Source organism: Anneissia japonica, unplaced genomic scaffold (genome assembly GCF_011630105.1).
Source record: "Anneissia japonica isolate Jap-2015-1 unplaced genomic scaffold, ASM1163010v1 scaffold1231_len1163931_cov198, whole genome shotgun sequence".
NCBI classification, from domain to species: domain Eukaryota; kingdom Metazoa; phylum Echinodermata; class Crinoidea; order Comatulida; family Comatulidae; genus Anneissia; species Anneissia japonica.
Genome location: NW_022728604.1, coordinates 118,199 through 138,616, shown reverse-complemented (window position 1 = coordinate 138,616; position 20,418 = coordinate 118,199). Strand labels below are relative to the sequence as shown.

General features: G+C 31.9%; 1 protein-coding gene across 3 annotated transcripts in view; it reads left to right on the top strand.

Annotated features, from left to right (window-relative positions):
• Window positions 1-16,923, top strand: part of LOC117114401 (serine/threonine-protein kinase NIM1-like) — a 39,680-nt gene extending 22,757 nt beyond the window's left edge. The window contains exons 2-5 of one of the 3 annotated variants that reach the window (XM_033258064.1): window positions 666-705; window positions 4,260-4,708; window positions 5,747-6,015; window positions 15,623-16,923. In XM_033258064.1, coding sequence (XP_033113955.1) covers window positions 4,432-4,708; window positions 5,747-6,015; window positions 15,623-16,363 — 1,287 coding nt within the window. In that variant the 5' untranslated portion in view covers window positions 666-705; window positions 4,260-4,431 and the 3' untranslated portion in view covers window positions 16,364-16,923. Of the gene's footprint in view, window positions 1-665; window positions 706-1,675; window positions 1,830-4,259; window positions 4,709-5,746; window positions 6,016-15,622 lie in introns of those variants that run through there. The other 2 variants (XM_033258066.1, XM_033258063.1) reach the window with 2 other exon arrangements.
• The last annotated feature ends 3,495 nt before the right edge of the window (window positions 16,924-20,418 follow it).

The following is a 20,418-nucleotide window of genomic DNA, read 5'->3' as shown; positions in this document are numbered from 1 at the left end:
ATATTCTGTTCCATTTGAATTAAAATGTATATGCTTTATAACTAGCCATCTTCTCCAAATTAATCTTTATAGTGTTCTATTACAATTAAAACTCAACCATCCATTTTCCAGTGACCAAATTGTTTCAGTATCAGCTGTTACCTTGAAATTAGAATATACTGGCTGCGTTAAGCTAAAGAAAATCTTAAATAGGAGAGGTTTGCTGTCTACAGTATATGTCATATTTCACTACTTGAAGAATAAAATTTCATATTTGGACTGTATCTAATATTTAAGTAGTAGCTTCCTATTGGAAATTAGTTAATTAAGAAAGTATTTATCTTGCTTGGTTCTTGTTCTCGAATCTTGATGTATTATTGCAAGTGTGATACCTATAGTCAGTCAGAAAGCAATTTTACAAAGACTGTTTTCAAGTAGTTGGTTTCCTATGGTTAGTTGTTGGAAAAAAGGAAAACTTTTATAGTCTGTAGGGAAATTTATGTATTTTAGTGGACGGTTTGTTGCTCTCTGGAAACATAATGAAGAAAAGGCGAGTTAACAAGTTCTTACAAATTTTGTACTGTAATGTTGCTTGCTAATTAACAATATCTGAATATTATTGATGTTCTCTGCATAGATCTTTTTTGTCTGGTAATCAATTATTGATTGATGTTTTTTTTTTGTAGAGTTTTCCTATAGATTGAAACCAGTCAGTGTCTCGAAAATGTAAGTCACAAACTTCATACTGTGCTATAGAGTTATTAACACTCAAGAACAACATATTCTACATTTTTTTGTTAATACTATGGTGAAAACTGAATTAATAAGATCCATAAATCAACAATTATATCTGTTATTTACTGGTTTGAATTTATTATCCTATTGTATAGTTATTTATTTTGAAATTCCCTCATATTCAACAGAAAATATGGTGCTTCTAGGTACACTGGGGAGTTTTCTGACACTATAATGGCTCCCTGGGTAAACTAGGGAGTTGTTATAGCACATACCTCCATGGCTATAGTGATGCTATAATAACTCCCTAGGTACACTTACCAATTATAGGTTGAAGATATGTGATATGCTACTGTACTATGCTTGTCTCGAGGGCAGTGTTCATACAAGATTTTTATAGGCGATAATCTTACACATTTTCCAATGTAGCCCAGGGTTTCGATTTTATAACCATTCATTCTGGAACATCATTATCACCCAACAAAAGGAGAGCTCTGCATAAGTTATAATAAATTAAGCCTGGGTTTGTCTAGCTTGTTGTCATCTTTTTGCTACCAAAGAGGGCCTAAAATTCTTTGTTTTGTTCACACTATTAAATTTTATGTGACAATTTATGTGATGTGTCCATATGGGTATGATGATATCATTACACCCAAATATGGCCATACCACTCTTTTTTTTGTCAATAAAATCTGAAAGTGTGGACAGGAGAGCCTTACCTTTGAATATCGCCCACCTATTGCTGTAATGTATTTTAGTTAGGCCACAAGTGTCATGTATGTAGCTAACAAAGCCTATGCCTATCTCAACTACTAAAACCCACCTGTGAGCTTCCACAGCCAGGAATGCTGATTCTTGAATTAAATTTGATTCACTTTTTGACTATTTAAAAGAAGAGCTTAGGAAAGAGTGAAAGCATTAGCAATAGTAACATATTGTATTCTGATTGTTTATAATATAGGCCTATCGAGAGGAATCAAGTTTGTGCTCTACTTTTAAAGGTCACATTATGCCCGCAAGCGCTGTTGTATCGCTAAATTCGGCGTGTTGAGTTCTCGGAGGTGTTTCATGGCACAGTTTTCATTGAATTAGCCATAATGATCATTGCCTAAATCGTAAGTCTGAATAAGCACATTGTGAGACTTGAAAGTGGCTTTGCAGGTTGTATAAGAACTCATCGTGGAAGGAGAGGGGTCACATCTTGGAAGGGTTCACAGGATTTGAATCCAGAACCCCAGGATTGGAAGAAAAGCATAAAGTACTAATTTGCTGAGAACATACAGTAACACCACGTGACACCATTTAATTACTAAGCAACACTATATAAAGTGGTCAATATGGCTGAACGCATTTAATGCCATGCTTCATTATCCACTGCTTTTCCAACTGATGTTTCTAATTAATTTGACGACAATGTATTATTGTTATGTATATGTATCAGGATACCAATACTGTACATTCAGAGTTTTTACAGTTTTAACGGTAAATATTAGCTTTAGATACATCAGATAAAAGGCTATGTAAACTACAGCTTGACTATGGACACACACACACACACACATCCATTTCCACCATTTGTAGGTACAATAGTCGGTTGCTAAGCAACTGGTGTCACATGAATGTACTGTAGCATAGCTCTCTAGGTTAAGCACCAGAGTACAGCACCACTCTTTATTTTTTTAACAATTAATCAGTCTTTTCAAGTTAACTAAAAATAAAGATGTCAATTTTCTGTTTTAAAGGGAATATATTAGGGAGACCTGTTCAGTATGATATAATCCAATTCTAATGTTGGAGTGCGATCTCCATCAAAGCCAGAGACTTAATCGTTCTAATTGATACACTTGTGTTAATCCTCAGCGAAATAGCCAAGAGTTTCATTATTTATGCCTAATGTGGCTAATGCATGAAAGGCCAAATTTATTACATCCACACCTACCTATTAATAATAATAAGAATAATCTGTCACTTGATATAACCCATTATATAAAATATTGCCAATGTTGCTTAGAATGTTTTATTAAACCATTAATAATAATTCTTGACATAAATATTAATAGTGACAAATTAATGGTCTAGAGTTTGTCATTAAAATGAATAACATAGTAGTACAGTGTATGTCATTATGATGAAAGCCAACACAGGAATTCTTCTAGTAAATATATTGTTTACTGGATAACCATAATTTATGCAGTTTTAGTTTCTGCAGTACAGTATGTGCATGTGCATGTGAATGTACAGTACATAAAGTCTAACATATTATTTATTTATTTGCTTTTATTTCAGACATTGTCCATATAAAATACAAAAAATAAATACCAGTACAAGTACATGACGCACAGGGTGCACAAACTAGCTTAAAAAAATTATTATTATTATTATTATTATTATTATTATTATTATTATTATTACATACCAGAGGTGCATACTATACTGGTTTCTTGAATCAAAATTATTCATGGATATATTTTATACAGCTTGTTATTTATGGATTTGTCTTTTTTTCTGTAAGTGGAATTGAAAAAAAAATTACTTTTTTTTATGGTCACCAATATTGCAGTTCCATGAAGTATGGCCTCCCTCGTATTATTTAGAGTAACGTTCATTCTGTTATAAATAATATATAAGCAAAAAGTATTTTAGACTCTGTCCATACTTAATTTTTATGTGAAAAATACATGTGATTTCCCATAAATGTGATATTGCATCATCATCCCCATATGTAAATGTGATATGACATCATGCCCATATGGATGTGATAACATGTCATCATGCCCATATATAGGCATATCTTGTCACATTCAACTTGATAATGTGGACAGAACCTAAGAATATTATAGATGGATATAATATTACATCATCATGCCCATATATGGATGTGATATGACATCATGTCCATATATGGATGTGATAAGACATCATCATATCCATATATATGCAAATCTTATATTTTTACCACCTAAAACTTGATAGTGTGGCCAGAGCTTAAAGATATCATATATATGGATGTAATTTTACTTCATCATGGCCATATATGGATGTGATATGACATGATATCCATATATGGATGTGATGAGATATTATCATTTCCATATATAGGCAAATCTTATATATTTGTCTCATAAAACTTGATAGTGGGGACAAAGCTTAAGGATATGATATATGGATGTAATATAGGTATTATATTATCATGTCCATATATGGATGTGATATGGCATTATCATGCCCATATATAGATGTGATAACATATTATCATATCCATATATAGACAAATCTTATATATTTGTCACATAAAACCTGATAGTGTCGACAGAGCTTATAGCTCTACCTTTAAGTTGCTCTACTTCAGTTAAATATCACGTGAAAATTTGCAGCCAAGAATGAGGAGTAATGGTAATACCAGCTAATGAGTCCGTGTATCAAGAAAAGCTAGGCTGCGGTCTGACAGTCATTAGAGCAGAGAGCTTCATGCTTCATGGCATTGAATGTGTCAAAATTTGTAAGTTTTAATGAGCACGTTCGTTTTTGTTTCTCGTTTCTTGCAGAAAGCTTGGCCAATAACAGACTTCTGCCTCATTGAAATTGTACAGGGCAACTTCAAGATCTAGCAAATCTTGAATCCTTCGCTTAAGTCATCGGAAACTACAGTAAACTATGAAAGCACGAGATGTAATCGCCTTCAGCTGTTAATTTTTATACAATTTATATTCGGCAGCCATGTCAAACGAAAATGCCGCGTTAAAGAATGGCCAGCATTCTCACAGCAACCAAAATGTGTCCCGAGGGCAAATTAATAAGATGCCGAATAATAGCATAACCAGCACAAGGACTAGTTTGACCCCGTATGAGAGACTAAATAATGATTTGAACCAGGATGACAAGATTCAGAAGGAAGTCAGCCTTGGGAAGAGAATTGGCTTTTATCGCATCCGTGGGGAGCTAGGCACTGGAAACTTCTCTCAAGTGAAAATGGGTCTACATGTCTTAACCAAAGGTAAAATTTATTCTGGTTTTATTCAGTATCATATAACAGTACAAAATTTGGGTCTAAATTAAGAAAATGGTCTCAAATAATATAATGTATGAATAAAAACAAAAATAGACAGTTATCAATTAACATTATCTGTCTTTTATATTAATAATTCAAGTTAAAAATCAATTAATGTATATTTAAAATTAGAGAAATTTAAGAAACATTTGTGTGTAAAGTTAATATAGTGCAGTTAAAAAGCCTTTTAAAAGGAACTAAGAATATTATATTAATAAAGACAATTAATATCATTATTTGATAGCCTTCAGATTCTTTTTCACATTTAATCTAAATTTTGTAGGTTCTGGTGGGTAAAGTCAATCTCCTAGGGATTTCAAAAGTGTAGGAGTACAACGTTCGGTTTAGGTGTACACTTATTGTGATATTATAATAAATTGATTAAATAAATTAATTTAATTATAAGTATAATTTTGTTTTTAAATGTTTAAATTAATTGTGTTTTAAAATATTAAATGAGACGGATCAAAACAATTGAGTGTTTAGCTGAGTTTAAACTCTGTTCAGCTTACCAAAATTTTTTTGACAAAAAACTTGTATGCCCATATATAGTCATTGATGTGGCTATATACGATGATGATGTGATGTCATCATGACCATATTTAGGCATGTCACATGTTTTTGTCAAATCAAATTTGATAGTCTGGACAGGCCTTAAGACTAAACTCAAGAACCCAGGCAATCTATTTACAGTATTCTTTATGACTATTAATAGTTCATAAAATATTTTCTCATTCTCAACAATTCAAATATTGATTTTTATACTTTAAAGTTTATTAGTTCAACATCGACATTATGTAAGAATAAAAGAAACCTAATCCAATATTCATACAATAGAATGAAAGCATTTTTACAATACATACTGCACTTTGCTGGTTTTAATGTTCAGTAAGTGTTTCAGTAAAATTGTAAAAATCTAATTAGTGTTGTTGTTTGGGTAAATTATTTTTTATTGAACCAAATACTTTTTTTTTCTTTTAATAGAAAAAGTTGCAATAAAAATTCTAGATAAAACAAAGCTTGATCAGAAAACACAGAGACTACTATCACGAGAGATAAGCAGTATGGAGAAACTACACCATCCGAACATCATACGTCTTTACGAGGTTGTAGAGACGTTGTCCAAGCTTCATATCGTCATGGAGTATGCTGCGGGCGGGGAGCTGTTCACCAAAATTTCGAATGAGGGTAAACTGAGTGAGCAGGAGTCGAGACCCTTGTATGCACAAGTTGTAGCGGCTGTAGCGCATATTGTAAGTAACTACTCTTCTTAATAGTGGCTCCAGAGATTTGCTGACAGGGGTCCGGTGGGGGGACTAAACCAAGGGGCTGAATAGTCTTGGTTCCCAGAGTAAAATTCCCTGGTAGGGTTCATGGGAAGAGTTTTTATTTTCTTAAAAAATTAATGGCAGGATCCAGGCCCATCTGACGGAGGGGGGGGGGGGAATACCATCCCACCACGGGGCCACGCCACTACTGACTATACACTATGTTAATTGTTTGATACAGTTATTTACACAGGGAAAAATGACTATGATTCCCTTGTTATGTTGAATTTTTAATTCCTGGAAGTTTGTGAACAGGTAATTACACCATTCATCAACGTGTTCAACATTACAAAAGTTCATACACGCATGTCACACCATTGGGGATGCCTTGGAGGTACAGCTTTAATACTATAGAGAAATTAGATAGCCTAGATTTAAAACACAGAAATTCAACTTCCGTTATTGACATAATTCTGAAAGTACAGTAATTGTACATAAAACGGGAGCACACTTAAAATGAAATCAATATTTTTGTGTTTAAAATGGTATTACCTAGAGGGCAGATCCACAAACAGATATTTTTAATCAAATACAATGTTTTTAAAAGCAAAAACAATGAGGATTTTGAAGCAAAGCTATGATTTTGAAACAAAACCAAGAACGATTTCAAGCAAAATCAATGATTATTTTTGTTCAATGATTTCTGAATAAAAAAGATGATATTGCAACAAAAAAAAATGATGATTTTCAATCAAAACATGTTAATATACATAATATATGATAAAACACAGACAATTCGACTTGCAATAGAGTATTGACTATATGAATTTAGATAGAATTAATATATACTGTATAAGGATGTGTGCCCACTTAAATCAATATCTTTGTGTTTAAAAAAATACAGTATTACAGGCCGGAGTCTACAAAAACTGGAATATCAATTCAAGCAAAAAAAAGGATAATTTTTAAGTACTGAGCCTTTCTTTTCTTCCATACTGTGATGTTGTTGGATGAATTTTTAATATCTGAGCTGTCTATTTTGATAATATTCTAGGTAAAGGACAAAATCATGATGGGAGAATTATGTCTGTGAACTGCTTCCAATGTACTTCTAATCGTGAAAAAGCAGATGATACTACGTCCAATTATAGTTGTATACTGTGGTCTCGCAAAACCATATCACGGGCAATTTTATTATTCTATACCATAGTAATAATACGGGAGATATTCTGCAATTCCAAACTACTGCTTTTAGCTTGTATAAAAGTAGGCCTATACATTCAAAACAAAATTTAATTAATTCAACCAAGCAGCTGTTTTGGTTTTTTTTTTTTTTTTTTACGTTTAAAATATCAATGCCCTAATAGATTTTTGTAATCGATTGGTTGGGTGATGTTTCTTTCCTAAATACATTGATCAGCTGTTTGTATTTTATTGTCAACAACAACTTGAAGGTAACCAATAAATAATTTACTCTTTTTACTTTAGGGGCAAACATTTTAATTTGTTATTTTCCTGTACTATAGATGAGTTTTTTCTGAGGAAAATATTTTAAAAGAGGAGAATCAAGCATTATTTAATAAAAGATTTTTTTTTTGTAAAGAAATGATGGCTTTCATCTACTCAATACTCATATCTACTATTAGGCCTCTGCTAGGCCTACACATTATATATTTTTATATCTTCACTGATCTTAGTAATCAATAGCAGCCTTGGATTTGGTTGCCATAGGAAACAAGCATGGAAGACTGTTGATAGGTTTCATAGTAACTGAGTGTCAATAATATTGCTATGTGAAGATTTCTTTGAATTCAGAAATGATGATTTGCATTAGTAGATATGTATATAATACACCTTGTCTGAACAACAGAAACTAATTAGTTACAAACCACAAACGGCTAAGTTGCCAACACAATTTGTAATGCTCTACCTTTGTAATGATTGTCTTATTAATATTATACTAGACAATTTATATAGTGCTTGATAATTAATAACATATTAGATTTATACTACGTATCTACATCGAGGATGTTTGAAATGTATTGTCTAACCTTCCTATTTACACATAAAAACATTTTTGTCATACAGTCTACAGTAATTAAAGATGTATTTTCCCATGCTAAATACCAAAAAAATCATGAAAATATTTTGTGAAATTAACTTGCCCATTTTGAAGTAACATAAAAGTTATCAACTTGAACATAGAACATTTTTTCAAGGGACAATACACCTTTAATTAAAAAGTAACAAAAACAAAATATGAAAGGAAAGAACATGTGTTCTGTATGAGCCCAATCACTTAATAGTTACATCGGCTCAGGGCCACCTTTTTTTTAAGTGTGAACTTGTCAATTTTAATCCGGCCCGAAGCCAATCTGAATTTAGTCCGAATAAAAGTTGCATGATAATTAATAACATATTAGATTTATACTACGTATCTACATCGAGGATGTTTGAGATGTATTGTCTAACCTTCCTATTTACACATAAAAACATATTTGTCAAACAGAGCCTACAGTAATTAAAGATGTATTTTCCCGTGCTAAATACCTAAAAAAAAACATGAAAATATTTTGTGAAATTAACTTGCCCATTTTGAAGTAACATAAAAGTTATCAACTTGAACATAGAACATTTTTTCAAGTTAATAATTTGTATGCTATTGCAATATGAGCAAGTTTATTTCAAAATTATTTTTTTAATGATTTTTTGACATTAGCAAGGGACAATACACCTTTAATTAAAAAGTAACAAAAACAAAATATGAAAGGAAAGAACATGTATTCTGTATGAGCCCAATCACACTTAATAGTTACGTCGGCTCAGGACCACATTTTTTTTAAAGTGTGAACAATCAATTTTAATCCGGCCCGAAGCCAATCTAAATTTAGTCCGAATAAAAGTTGCATTTTGGCATCTGGACGGACTCATCTTCTGAACATAAACCAAACTTAAGTCGCCATTGTCACTATGATAATGGTAAATTTTGACATCTTATACCATCATTTCACACTGACGCAAAAAGAGGAAGTGGGAACTTTCGCAGGTTGACCCTGAGGCAACTTAAACTACTAACCGCGAAGGGAGTGTCGGCCGTAGTTGAGGCCACTCCAGGCCGATAAAATAAGTGTGATTGGGCTCTGTGTGGGGGATATGGAGGAATCATTGTTGATCGTTTTGAGAGGTTGAGTTACCGATTGGACGTTGTCGAACGGGTTGACCAAAATCTAAACCAGCCATTATCATACTTGCCTGTTTCTTTTTGCTTAAAGTACCAAATCCTTTGAATGGGGCATTAAGCTGCTGGGCACATAGACATAAAAAAAAGAGAACTATTTGAAAATTGAGGTGGATTGTCTCCCAGTGTACTGATAGTCGGTGCTGCCCATGGCTGCTGAGGGTCCCTAGGGGCCAAACAAGTGAGGTGGATTTTCTCCCGGTTTACTGGTAGTCGGTGCTGCCCATTGCTGCTGAGGGTCCCCAGGGCCAAACAAGTGAGGTGGATTGTCTCCCGGTGTACTGATAGTAGGTGCTGCCCATGGTTGCTGAGGGTCCCCAGGGGCCAAATTCTCTTGTGGATTTTTAACAAACGAACGATCATTTATATTCTACGTTTACATTTACATTCCCTTTTCTTATTTCTGTCAAAAATGATAAAGAATCAATGTATTGTAGATTTCAGTTGATGCTCCAAGCATTTTTGTTACATTTGTTTGTGGCTAGTGCTCCATCAGGTATCACAGCTTGCTTTCAGATTCAATCACAAACGTTAGATGTACTTGATGTTGTCAGGCATCAATGTCCATTTGGAGTCCAAACTCACTCTGTACTGATTTTCTCATGGATTACGAATGATGTATTTGTAAATTTTTCAAGTATGTTATAATAACTTGTTTGTAACTGTGTGTCTATTTTGATTCCAAACGTCAAATCTTTCTACTCTTCTTTGATTATTCTGATGGATATTGAATGATGCATTTTTGCAATAACAGTTTGAGATCTCATGAAAATAATATATATTCAGGCTTATCATGTTATTAGTATTGTCATCATCGTCATTAATATTATTAATACCATTACTATAACATTTATAATTATTGTTTTCATTATCTTATTATTATGAAAGGTATTAAAAGTATTTTATTCAAATTTCTATTTTATTTTATTTTATTTTAATTCACATTCGACAGCGGGGAGCCCGCCACTTACAGAATGGAATACATAAAACACAATAAACACCGTACGGAAAACATCATGAACACTTATACAAGACTTTTCTTAATTTTATACTTAAAAATATTCAAAATATTTAAAAACATATCAATTGTCAGATCTAACAGAATAACTGAGTTAAAAATTCTAGATAATCTACAAATAACTCCGTTTTTAAAAATATTGTTTCAGGAAAATGGAATATGGAATAAGTTGACCGAGGCTTGACGAGAACGTTTACTTTTAACAGTGTTTATCTATATTAATTTTAGTTACTGTTATTGGTAATAATTAACTTTACTTGGTATACATATCAGTCAAAAAATGTGAACTAGATCAATTAGTATTCAGAGAATACACAAGAATACACACAATTTATGTAAATTTTCTAACCTTTGAAATGAGGAACTTAACATTGATCAGCATAAATTTTAATTGTTTTGTTATTGTTATTAAAGAAAAATCATATATTATTACTGTACAGTATCATTATTATTATTATTATTATTAGTTTTTGATTTATTAATAATTATGCATATTACTATTGTTGTTTTTATTGTTAATCAAGTTCAAGTTTATGTAAAATTATTCTCCTTTTAGCCATTCAGCTATAATTGCAACTAATATGTAAAATGGAAAAAAAGGATTGGTCAAAAAATGAATTATTTATTGTTATGCACACAAGACAAACTATTAACAATTACTTCTAACTATTTTGCTATAGGATATGTAGGCAAAAGTATTACGAACTGAGCATTAAATAAATTGAAATCAATGACTTTGAAACCAACAAAATTAAACACATCCGTTTGCAAAATTATGTGGTTCTGTATACACCAATTTAATATTTATGGTCAATTTTAATGCACTGAAAGGAGCTGACATTAGCTAGCTTGTAATGTAAAGCTTAGACTGTGCCCATGTTTCCTTGCACATGTTTATATGATGCCTCAGATTTTTTTATATTGTCTAGGATTTGTTCATGTTTCCTGGGATGTGTCTATGTTGCGTAAGGTGTGTCTACGTTGCCTAGAATGTGTCCATGTTGCCTAGGATGTCTATGTTGCCTAGAGTGTGTCCTAATTTCATGGGATGTTACACATTTTTCTGGGATGTGTCAATGTTGTCTAGATGTGTCTATGTTGCCTAAGATGTTTCCTCATTTCCTAGTATTTATCTAAGTTGCCTAGGGTGTGTCCAAATTTCCTGGGATGTTTCCATGTTTCCTGGAATGTTTCCATGTTTCCTGAGATGTGTCCATGTTTCCTATGATGTGGCATGTTGCCTAGGATGTGTCCATGTTGCCTAGGATCTGTCAACAACCAATGTTTAAGGACATATTCCAAGCTCACTCCTTCAAGATCAAATGATTTAATTAAATTTAGTTAATATTGATTTTGGTATCATCCTTTCATTACCTTTGACCTCCTGCTCCAGTATGAGCAATATAAACCAGATGAAGGCACTAATAACACCAACCCTGGGAATATTTAATGAATTATCTCTAAGGAAATAGTATAATTTTATCATTTTTCGTAATAATAATGAATAATAATAGCTTTGAGCTTATTATCTGACCCATGTTTTAATCAAGGCACATGATATGAAAGGCAACTAATATTTTGCTATTAATATCATAATGTTGTAAAAATAATATAATAAATATGGATTTATAGAGTGCATAATGCATAAAGCCTCTATGTGCTTAATAGTAAAAAAATAGTATGTTGTACATAATGTGCATTATCTGCCTGTGTTAAGATCTAGAAAATCTTCATATTGAATTTTGAAATGAGATTAGTTAACTTAAAACTTGTTTTGTATTGATTTACTTTATTTTTTGATGAATGAAATAAAACAGGAAGTAGGATACTGTCTTTGTAGCCAATTTACTCTTCTATGTGAAAAATACTGTTTCTCATACAAAATTTGGATAAGGTTAAATTTATACAGTACATCATCTGTTTTCAAGTAATCATATGCAATTTTATACAGTATACTTCTTTTAATATTTCTTTAGTGAGCTTTTATCAGTATTCACCATGTAATTTGATGCATTCTATTAGGATGAAGATAAGTGACCATTCATTAATTTATACTGTACAGAAAAACCAAAACAATAAAAGTGAACCAAAAACTATAAAGATTAGATATTTTAGGTTAAGGTTAAGTTTTGACAGTCATAAATTCACAGAAACAGTTAAAAGTGTAAATTGGAATTTAGTATAACAAACCACTAATACTGACAGAGCTTTAGAAATCTGGACAAATCTTTTTAATAATTCATGTAACACTTATAGAGTACTACAGTGTTACGTCACGATACCACGTGATACTACTCTGTTGCTATCGTTGCAAAATGACTTCAACCGGACGCCATTTTCTCCACTGACAAACCATTGATCCCAATTTCTAACGTAATTATTAAGATGTTGTATCTTAGTTTTTCTTTGTAAATTTTAATTGATGATTAAATGTGTGTTCAATAACTAATATAATAATGTAAGCTTTTGTGTTTTTAGTACATTTTGATGGTAAAATATTAGATTTTAAAATGCCTATACCAGAAAGCCTATGAAGTCATTCAGGCGTAATGAACGGTAACTAACGCCTGGTTGGCGACAGAGGGTGCCACCTGGCGTTGTGACGACACGATGGTGGTACTCTATGCCCCTTATAAAAAATTAAACGTATAAAGGAGTCTATGCCCAAATTGAATCAGAAGACCTTCAATTAACTAAAGATAGAGACTACTTCTTTTCTAAAGCTGATAAAACAAATGATCCTGCGGATTGGACTAAGAATCATCATCTAAAAAACAAGTTTTTTTTTTAAAACTATTAGCAAAAATGTCAAAATCCCAAAATGATTTGGAAAACAATAAAATCCATTACAAATGATGATAAAAAAAACCATCAATCAATTCCATTTAAACAAGGAGTAGTGTTATTTCTGATAAATTAGAAATTGCAAATAGGTTTAACCATTATTTTTCTTCTATTGGAGAGTCTTTAGCCAGGTTAATATTAATAACATTTTTGACAATCCTAACAATACTAAAAACAATAATTTTAACTGTAAATTCTCCTTTGATTTGATATCACCAGAAGATGTTTTGATCATATCAACATCTTTTCAAATAACAAAGCTTCTGGTGTTAATGAACTTGACTTAAAGCTACTCGAACTTGCTTCCCCAGTTTTTTGCTCTACTATTGCTCATATTATAAATTTATATTTGACCACAGCAATATATCCCTCAAACTGGAAAGTGGCCAAAGTAACACTTTTTTTAAAGATAGAGATTAATAAAAATTGAAAATTATAGGCCAATTTCCATCCAACTAATTTTATAAAAATATTATTGAAAGATTTGTTTATAATCAAATTTATGCATTTCTAACACATAATAATATCATAGCTATGAACCTGACATTAAGGAAGAACAATGTCAAATTGATTAAGAAAGATTTCTATCCATCCGTCTATTTAATACCCCTTTTATACTGCCAATGGCCGAATAAACCTGTGTTAATTCCGGGGTGATCCCGGGTGCATTTCCCATTTACATCGAACAAAAAAGTCCGGGTTGACCCCGTGTTGCTCCAATTTTGCACCGGCAACGAACTCTGGTTCAAATACCGCCCTCAATTTTTGTTGCGATGGTGATCATCACTTCGCTCGAGTTCCTCGTCGTCACAAAGCCACAATTATTGTCAATATTGAAGCAATGTACAGGTACCTGCAGATTGTTTTTAAATTAGGCTAATTAAATCAGCAGTTTTGATATCAAGTCTATACCGGAGCGTAGAGGGTTTAATTTGAAAAGTGTCTAGGCCTAGCCCGTTGTTAGCAAAGTTTAGGCCTACCTGACCACAGCCGCGGTAGGCGCCAGGTAAGGCCTAAATCCGGAATCAAATTCGGTGCTGTTTACACTTGCAACTCCGGAATGAACCCGGGTCGTCCTATGCTGAATGCATCCTGCATGTCCATCCCGGAATGTTTGGCAACCTGAGTCGGATTTTTTTACGTTTACACTAACGACAATTCGGAAGGTTTTAACCTGGATATTGGAAAATCCCAGGATATGTCCTGAATTTTGCTTGCAGTGTAAAAGGGGTAGAAGACACTGCATCATGCATTATCTACACTTGTTGTCTGACATAGGAAGTGTGTACAGTTTCTGCGATCTCTTGAAGCTATAAAGTTAAAGATGTTTCAAAAAACAAATACTCCATTAAAAGTATATAATTGTAGTGCGCATGTCTAAATTACAGAAGTGTATGATGACAATAACAGCACTTTGCTGACATCCATTTAATACACTCTAACTGTCATGCTATAGAGACACATAAAGAGTCTGTTAAAGAGGTCCATGCTGGGCAGATGAAAGCTTAAGTGTGTTAAGTGAATGTTACTATAAGTGTAATCTTTTCATCATTTTAAAATGTTATTGTTAGTTTCCCACCCTACCTTTTGTGTTTCAGCGTACTCCCACAATCGCCTGGCCGGATGTCGCCAGGAGACTGCTCAGAGGATGCCTGTCCGCTGTTGGATGAGGCTTGAGCATACCATGAAGGATCACACATTATTTTAATCATGAGAGCGCAAAAAATATGCTAGGGAAAGGGGGATTAACAGTATATCTCTATATTAAAAATTATGTTCTCAAGAAATGACAACAATATAGTATATGTACTCTTTTGGCAAAGGAAGGGATCAATGTATTATGTACTATTTTGGGGTCCAGGGAATGGTATATTTTGTACTCCCTTTAAAATGTTGAAAGCATTGATGACTCCTAAAATGCCATCCTTTCATTTTATTTATACATAATTATATAAATTTGATTGTACAAAACAGTAATTTTTATCCAATCTTTTAATTTTGTAATCAGCTGTATGTTAATTTCTCTTGTATATTATCTGAATTACTGTTGTTTTTCTCATTGAACTGGGAATTGTAACTTACGCCAACATTCCTAGTGTAGATCCCTTGATGCGCCTCTTTATGTGTTTTAGTTATTGGAGCATCACTTATTTAAATTGGTTGAGTGGCTGGCTAAAGAAAAAAAGATAAGAATTATTCTAAAATGCATTTTTTTTAAATATTTTATTAATACTTATCCAACAGGATTCGAACTTAGAATTCTGGATAACCACAAAGCTACAGCTCCACCAGAACCGTAGCTGTTAATGAACCTCTTAAGATTTTCAATTACTGTACACTTTCTGTCATTTTTTTGTGAGATCTTAATTCCTTTTTTAACAAATGTTTTTGAATGAAAATTTCAATAAGAATAATTAAATTTGATTCTCAATTTGATTTCATTTTTCAAGTATCTAGTGTTAAAGTATATTTTTTTCTTTTTATTATTGTAGCACTCCAAAAATATAATCCATCGAGACCTAAAGGCTGAAAATGTATTTTATGCGGCTAATGGCTTGGCAAAAGTTGGAGACTTTGGTTTTAGTACCGTTAGTAAGGAGAATGAGACATTAAACACATTTTGTGGTTCACCGCCTTACGCAGCACCGGAACTCTTCAAGGACGAACACTACATCGGCGTAACAGTCGATATATGGGCAATGGGAATAATGCTATATTTTATGGTGGTTGGCGTGATGCCGTTTCGAGCTGACACTGTTGCAAAGCTTAAAAAATGTATACTGGACGGTAATTTTACAATACCGCCGTTCGTCTCGAAAGATTGTCAATCATTGATCAGCGGCATCTTAAAATCAGAACCTTCTGAACGACTAACGATACGTGAGATGATGACACACCCATGGCTTAAGGGGCAAGAGTTCCCAAAGTCTATAGACGCATATCATACGGTGCCTGCATTTGAAAAGGAAAATGCAACAATGGATGAACTGAAAGTCTTAAAAGAACTTGAAGAACTCGGTATACAGGAGGATTTGCTGAAAGGGACGCGTGATCATGAGTCACGGAATAGTATAACAGGAACGTATCGGATCGTGTTGCACAGGTTACAACGAAAATACATCGAGCCTCCAATTAGCACAGTTGTCGTTAATAATTCTAATCCATCATCAGGCAAAAAAGACGAGAAACAAAAGCAAAGAAATAAGCCATCTAGAACATGTCATCTTCTATGAGATAATAATTACAGACAAACTTTTTATTACAAATGGTTGTTACAATTTTTTACTTTGGGAGATATTCTAATTAATGTTTAATTTAATTAGAGTTATAAATAATAATCAATGTTATACTGAATTCTGAAGATGTGCGAGATTCTTTGAAAGCTGACATAAGATAATAAGAAATGCTTACAAGCTTAACGTGCAACAGTAATGTACGTAATGGCAATTGTTGAGTGTAAATCAAAGGGAAAATGGATAGAGTTCATGTGACCTTCGTAACCTCTTAGTAGGCGTAATTATTCCTCCATTATAATATACACACTCAATATTGCTAGGCTCAGTATCACTGGTAGTTGGGAATCCAATATAGTGTGTAGGGTATGTCATTGGATATTCTTTGTTTCAACACCATTATGTCTGTAATGCTTGTTTTGACAGGCAAGTGTGAGTGGTCAATTCATTGATTTATTGATTAAATTATTGATAGGATGATTCAATTATTCAATAATTTTTATTGATTGATTTATTAATCAAGTGATTTATTAGTTGATTAATTGATTGCATGAGTAATTGATTGATTCATTTATTGATAGATTGATTCAATTATTCAATAATTTTTAATGATTGATTAATTATTCATTATTAATTAATTGATTGCTTGAGTGGTTGATTGATTATTAAAATGATTGATTAAATTATTGATAGTTTGATTCAAATTCAATAATTCTATTGATTGATCTATTGATCAATTGATTTATAGATTCAATTATTCAATAATTTGATTGAAGATTGATTAATTACCAATGAGACTACTCATACTGTACCAAACAGGTGATCCACTACCCAAATACACTATAATGTCCTTAGAATTCCTTACCTTATACCATAGATTGTAAGACTAAACGTATAATAATGTTTTCCCTTTTTCTAAAATATTTAAAAAAAACACCCGAGAGTGACTGCAAATTATAATGAAAATCATGCTATTTCATTCTTTACTTGAAATTATTTAAAACTGCTAGTATAATTTGTTTTGAGTATCAAGATTTTTTTTATTTGTAATTGGATTTTTTATATCCCACCCACACTGCATGATACTTTATCTTGTCCTATAGATGATGAAACCATTACTTCTTGACAGTTTATGGCCTCTTAAAAACTTTCTCCTTTTATCTTCCTCATGTATTTCTGTTTGGTTTAAATAATTATTTCAAAAATTTATTCAACAGTAATGTTGTTATTGTGGCAAGCATAACACCACCAAGAAAAGAATAATAACATTATTTTTGGATTATACAATGGTTAAAGGATATTGAACCTTGATGCTTTCTTTCCAGTAAAAATCAAGAAGCGTTATGAAAGTGTAATCACCTTTAAAATGGATGTTCCATATACATGAAACTATTATTCTTGTATTAATAGAAATATACGAAAATACACATCAAACAAGCCTGGCATTCTCGCTGAAGTATTTGTAATACCAAAATACTCAATTCTCCTTTTAGCGAATTGCTTAAATCTAGTACTTTACTCTACCTTAAGGGCAGTTTCCCACTAGGCGAATTTATTCACGCGAATCAAAATTTTTTACCTATACACATGCACAATTGAGAATCTTGTGATTTAAATTATACTGCGCACAAATACATTTGTCTAGTGGAAAACGACCTTAAGTTCTGTCTACCTGTTAAAATAACTGAGTTTTCTATATACGGTATGGGCATAGTGATGTTGTATCACCCATATATGGGTGCATATTTGATAGATACTGTTGACAGTGTTTTATAATAACAATATGGAACTACTTCAATGGGTGAATTTTAATTGTATATTATACATGTCTAGGAGTCAGCATTATAAATGACCTTTTTACAAGAACTTGTCAGATTCAATAATTTCGAACCTCAGGGTTGAAGTACACTGAAGATCAAATACCCATTAAATGTAGTTTTGAAAGTGTGTTTTAACAAGTCTATTTTTAGTAATTCAAACGTGTTCTCCCTTCAATTGATGTTTATGTTTTTAAAACGGCAATTGCTGGCAATATATCATGAAATTATATGAGAAATTGTATTTTTAAATATATTAATATATGTGGAAATATTAACCTATGTTTTATCCTACCAAATGAACTTTCTGGATATTGTTGAGAAGTTCTATATGAAATCCAAGATCAATAGCCACCATGATATAGAGTATAATAATCTAAATCATTGTGGTGTGTTTTTTAGTCACAAAATGAGTCTTGTGGTACCAAACATGGAAAATGAGTTAGTGATATTTTCAGATATATTACACCATAAGCTTTTTGAATTTGTATTTTAGGATGACTTTAAAATTCTGAAAATCTGAAAACATGCTTGAGAGAAAATCGAGTCTTATAAATTCTGAAAAACAGCTTTACAAAATGTGCCTCAAAAACACTTTCTAACTTATGTAAATCAGCTCGGAACATGTGGTATCATGAAGTAATTATACGTATTAAACATATCCGAAAAACATTGAAACACTGTTTTTGTCACAATATCATTTCATACATATTTTCATGAATACAGTATATCATATTGACCTGGTATACAACAGGACTTATTTTCTCACTCTGACAAGTAACACTTTATTCTACTTCACTGTTATAATTTACCTGACCATGAAAAAGCAGTGTCTATTTGGACCAATCAGATTCATGCAACCAAATTTGTCTCAATCCCTGTCTAAACTATCAAATTTTATTTAACAAGAACATGTGACATGTCTAAATATGGACATGATGACATCACATCATGATGATATAATATAGGCACATCATGACTATATATATGGGCATACAACAGGTTTTTTGGGGGTTTTTTTTCAAAGAAAATTTGATAGCATTTACAGAGCTTTAGTTTATATCATTTTAATTTTTTTTTTTAAACCAAATATATTTGATTATTAGAACAATTCAAAATACTGGATTTTTTTTTCATAAAGAAAATGTATTTACCTTATTTTACAACAAATATTTATGTCTCCACATTTTGATATTTGAACAATTCAAGATTCAACATGTTTTAAATGTCAGAAGCATAACAACAATATGAATTGCAATTTTTTCTTCTGCAAGCTAAACAAATGCGGACTTAAACCAACACAACATTAAAATAAATAATGACTTTAAGCAAATGTATACAGGTTGTTTGATCATAAAATGTATAATGGGTACATATAATTGGTTTTATGTTCTGATCGTGTAAGATACCAAACATACGCTAAATTTTGAGATTCAAATTGAAAAGACTGACTGGAACCATTCAAATTACTTAACTACCGTGTATCTGCCCGAGGTATGACAAACACATTGCTAATGGTGAGATCTGAAATTATGTCAAGTATATTTATGTAGGCTTCATGTGCTGTGTTCTTCTGTTACCTCTTTACCAATTAGATCCTTTGCGCAATTAGTCGTTCAATTCCTATATTATTGGAGGAAGACATGTTGTTGAACCAGATGCTGAAATTACACAAGAGAACATTCTGAATAGTACTTTTAATGAATACTGTAATAGCATTATTTACTGATATATGGTATCGTGATGCCATATACCATATATGGTCATTAAGATGTCATATTCCCATAAATGGTCATGATGTTATAGCAATGCATACCATATATGGTTGTGATGTGATGTCATACCCATATATGGGCAATTTTACATGTAATTGTCACATAAATCTTGATAATGTATTCTCTCTGTGTAGAGCATAAACAATAAACTTAACTATTTTAATTGCTTTGTGGAATATTTCAATAAATTAATGCTAGTAGCTGTTAATTGAAAATTGTAAAAAATATAAAAAAAATATTAATGTTACCAATAGTAACATAAATGATACATTCCTATATTTATAGACTTACATTGGCTAGCAGTATATTTAAGGATTTTAGTAGTAAAAATCTTCAAATTTTTTTGTTTTCTGTGTCTCAATGGTAGTTGATAACTTGACCCTTTTAAATGAACAAATACAATGTTTTAATTGATGAATGTTTAAAGATTTTCATATTGTGTAAACCAATCTGATACCATTAA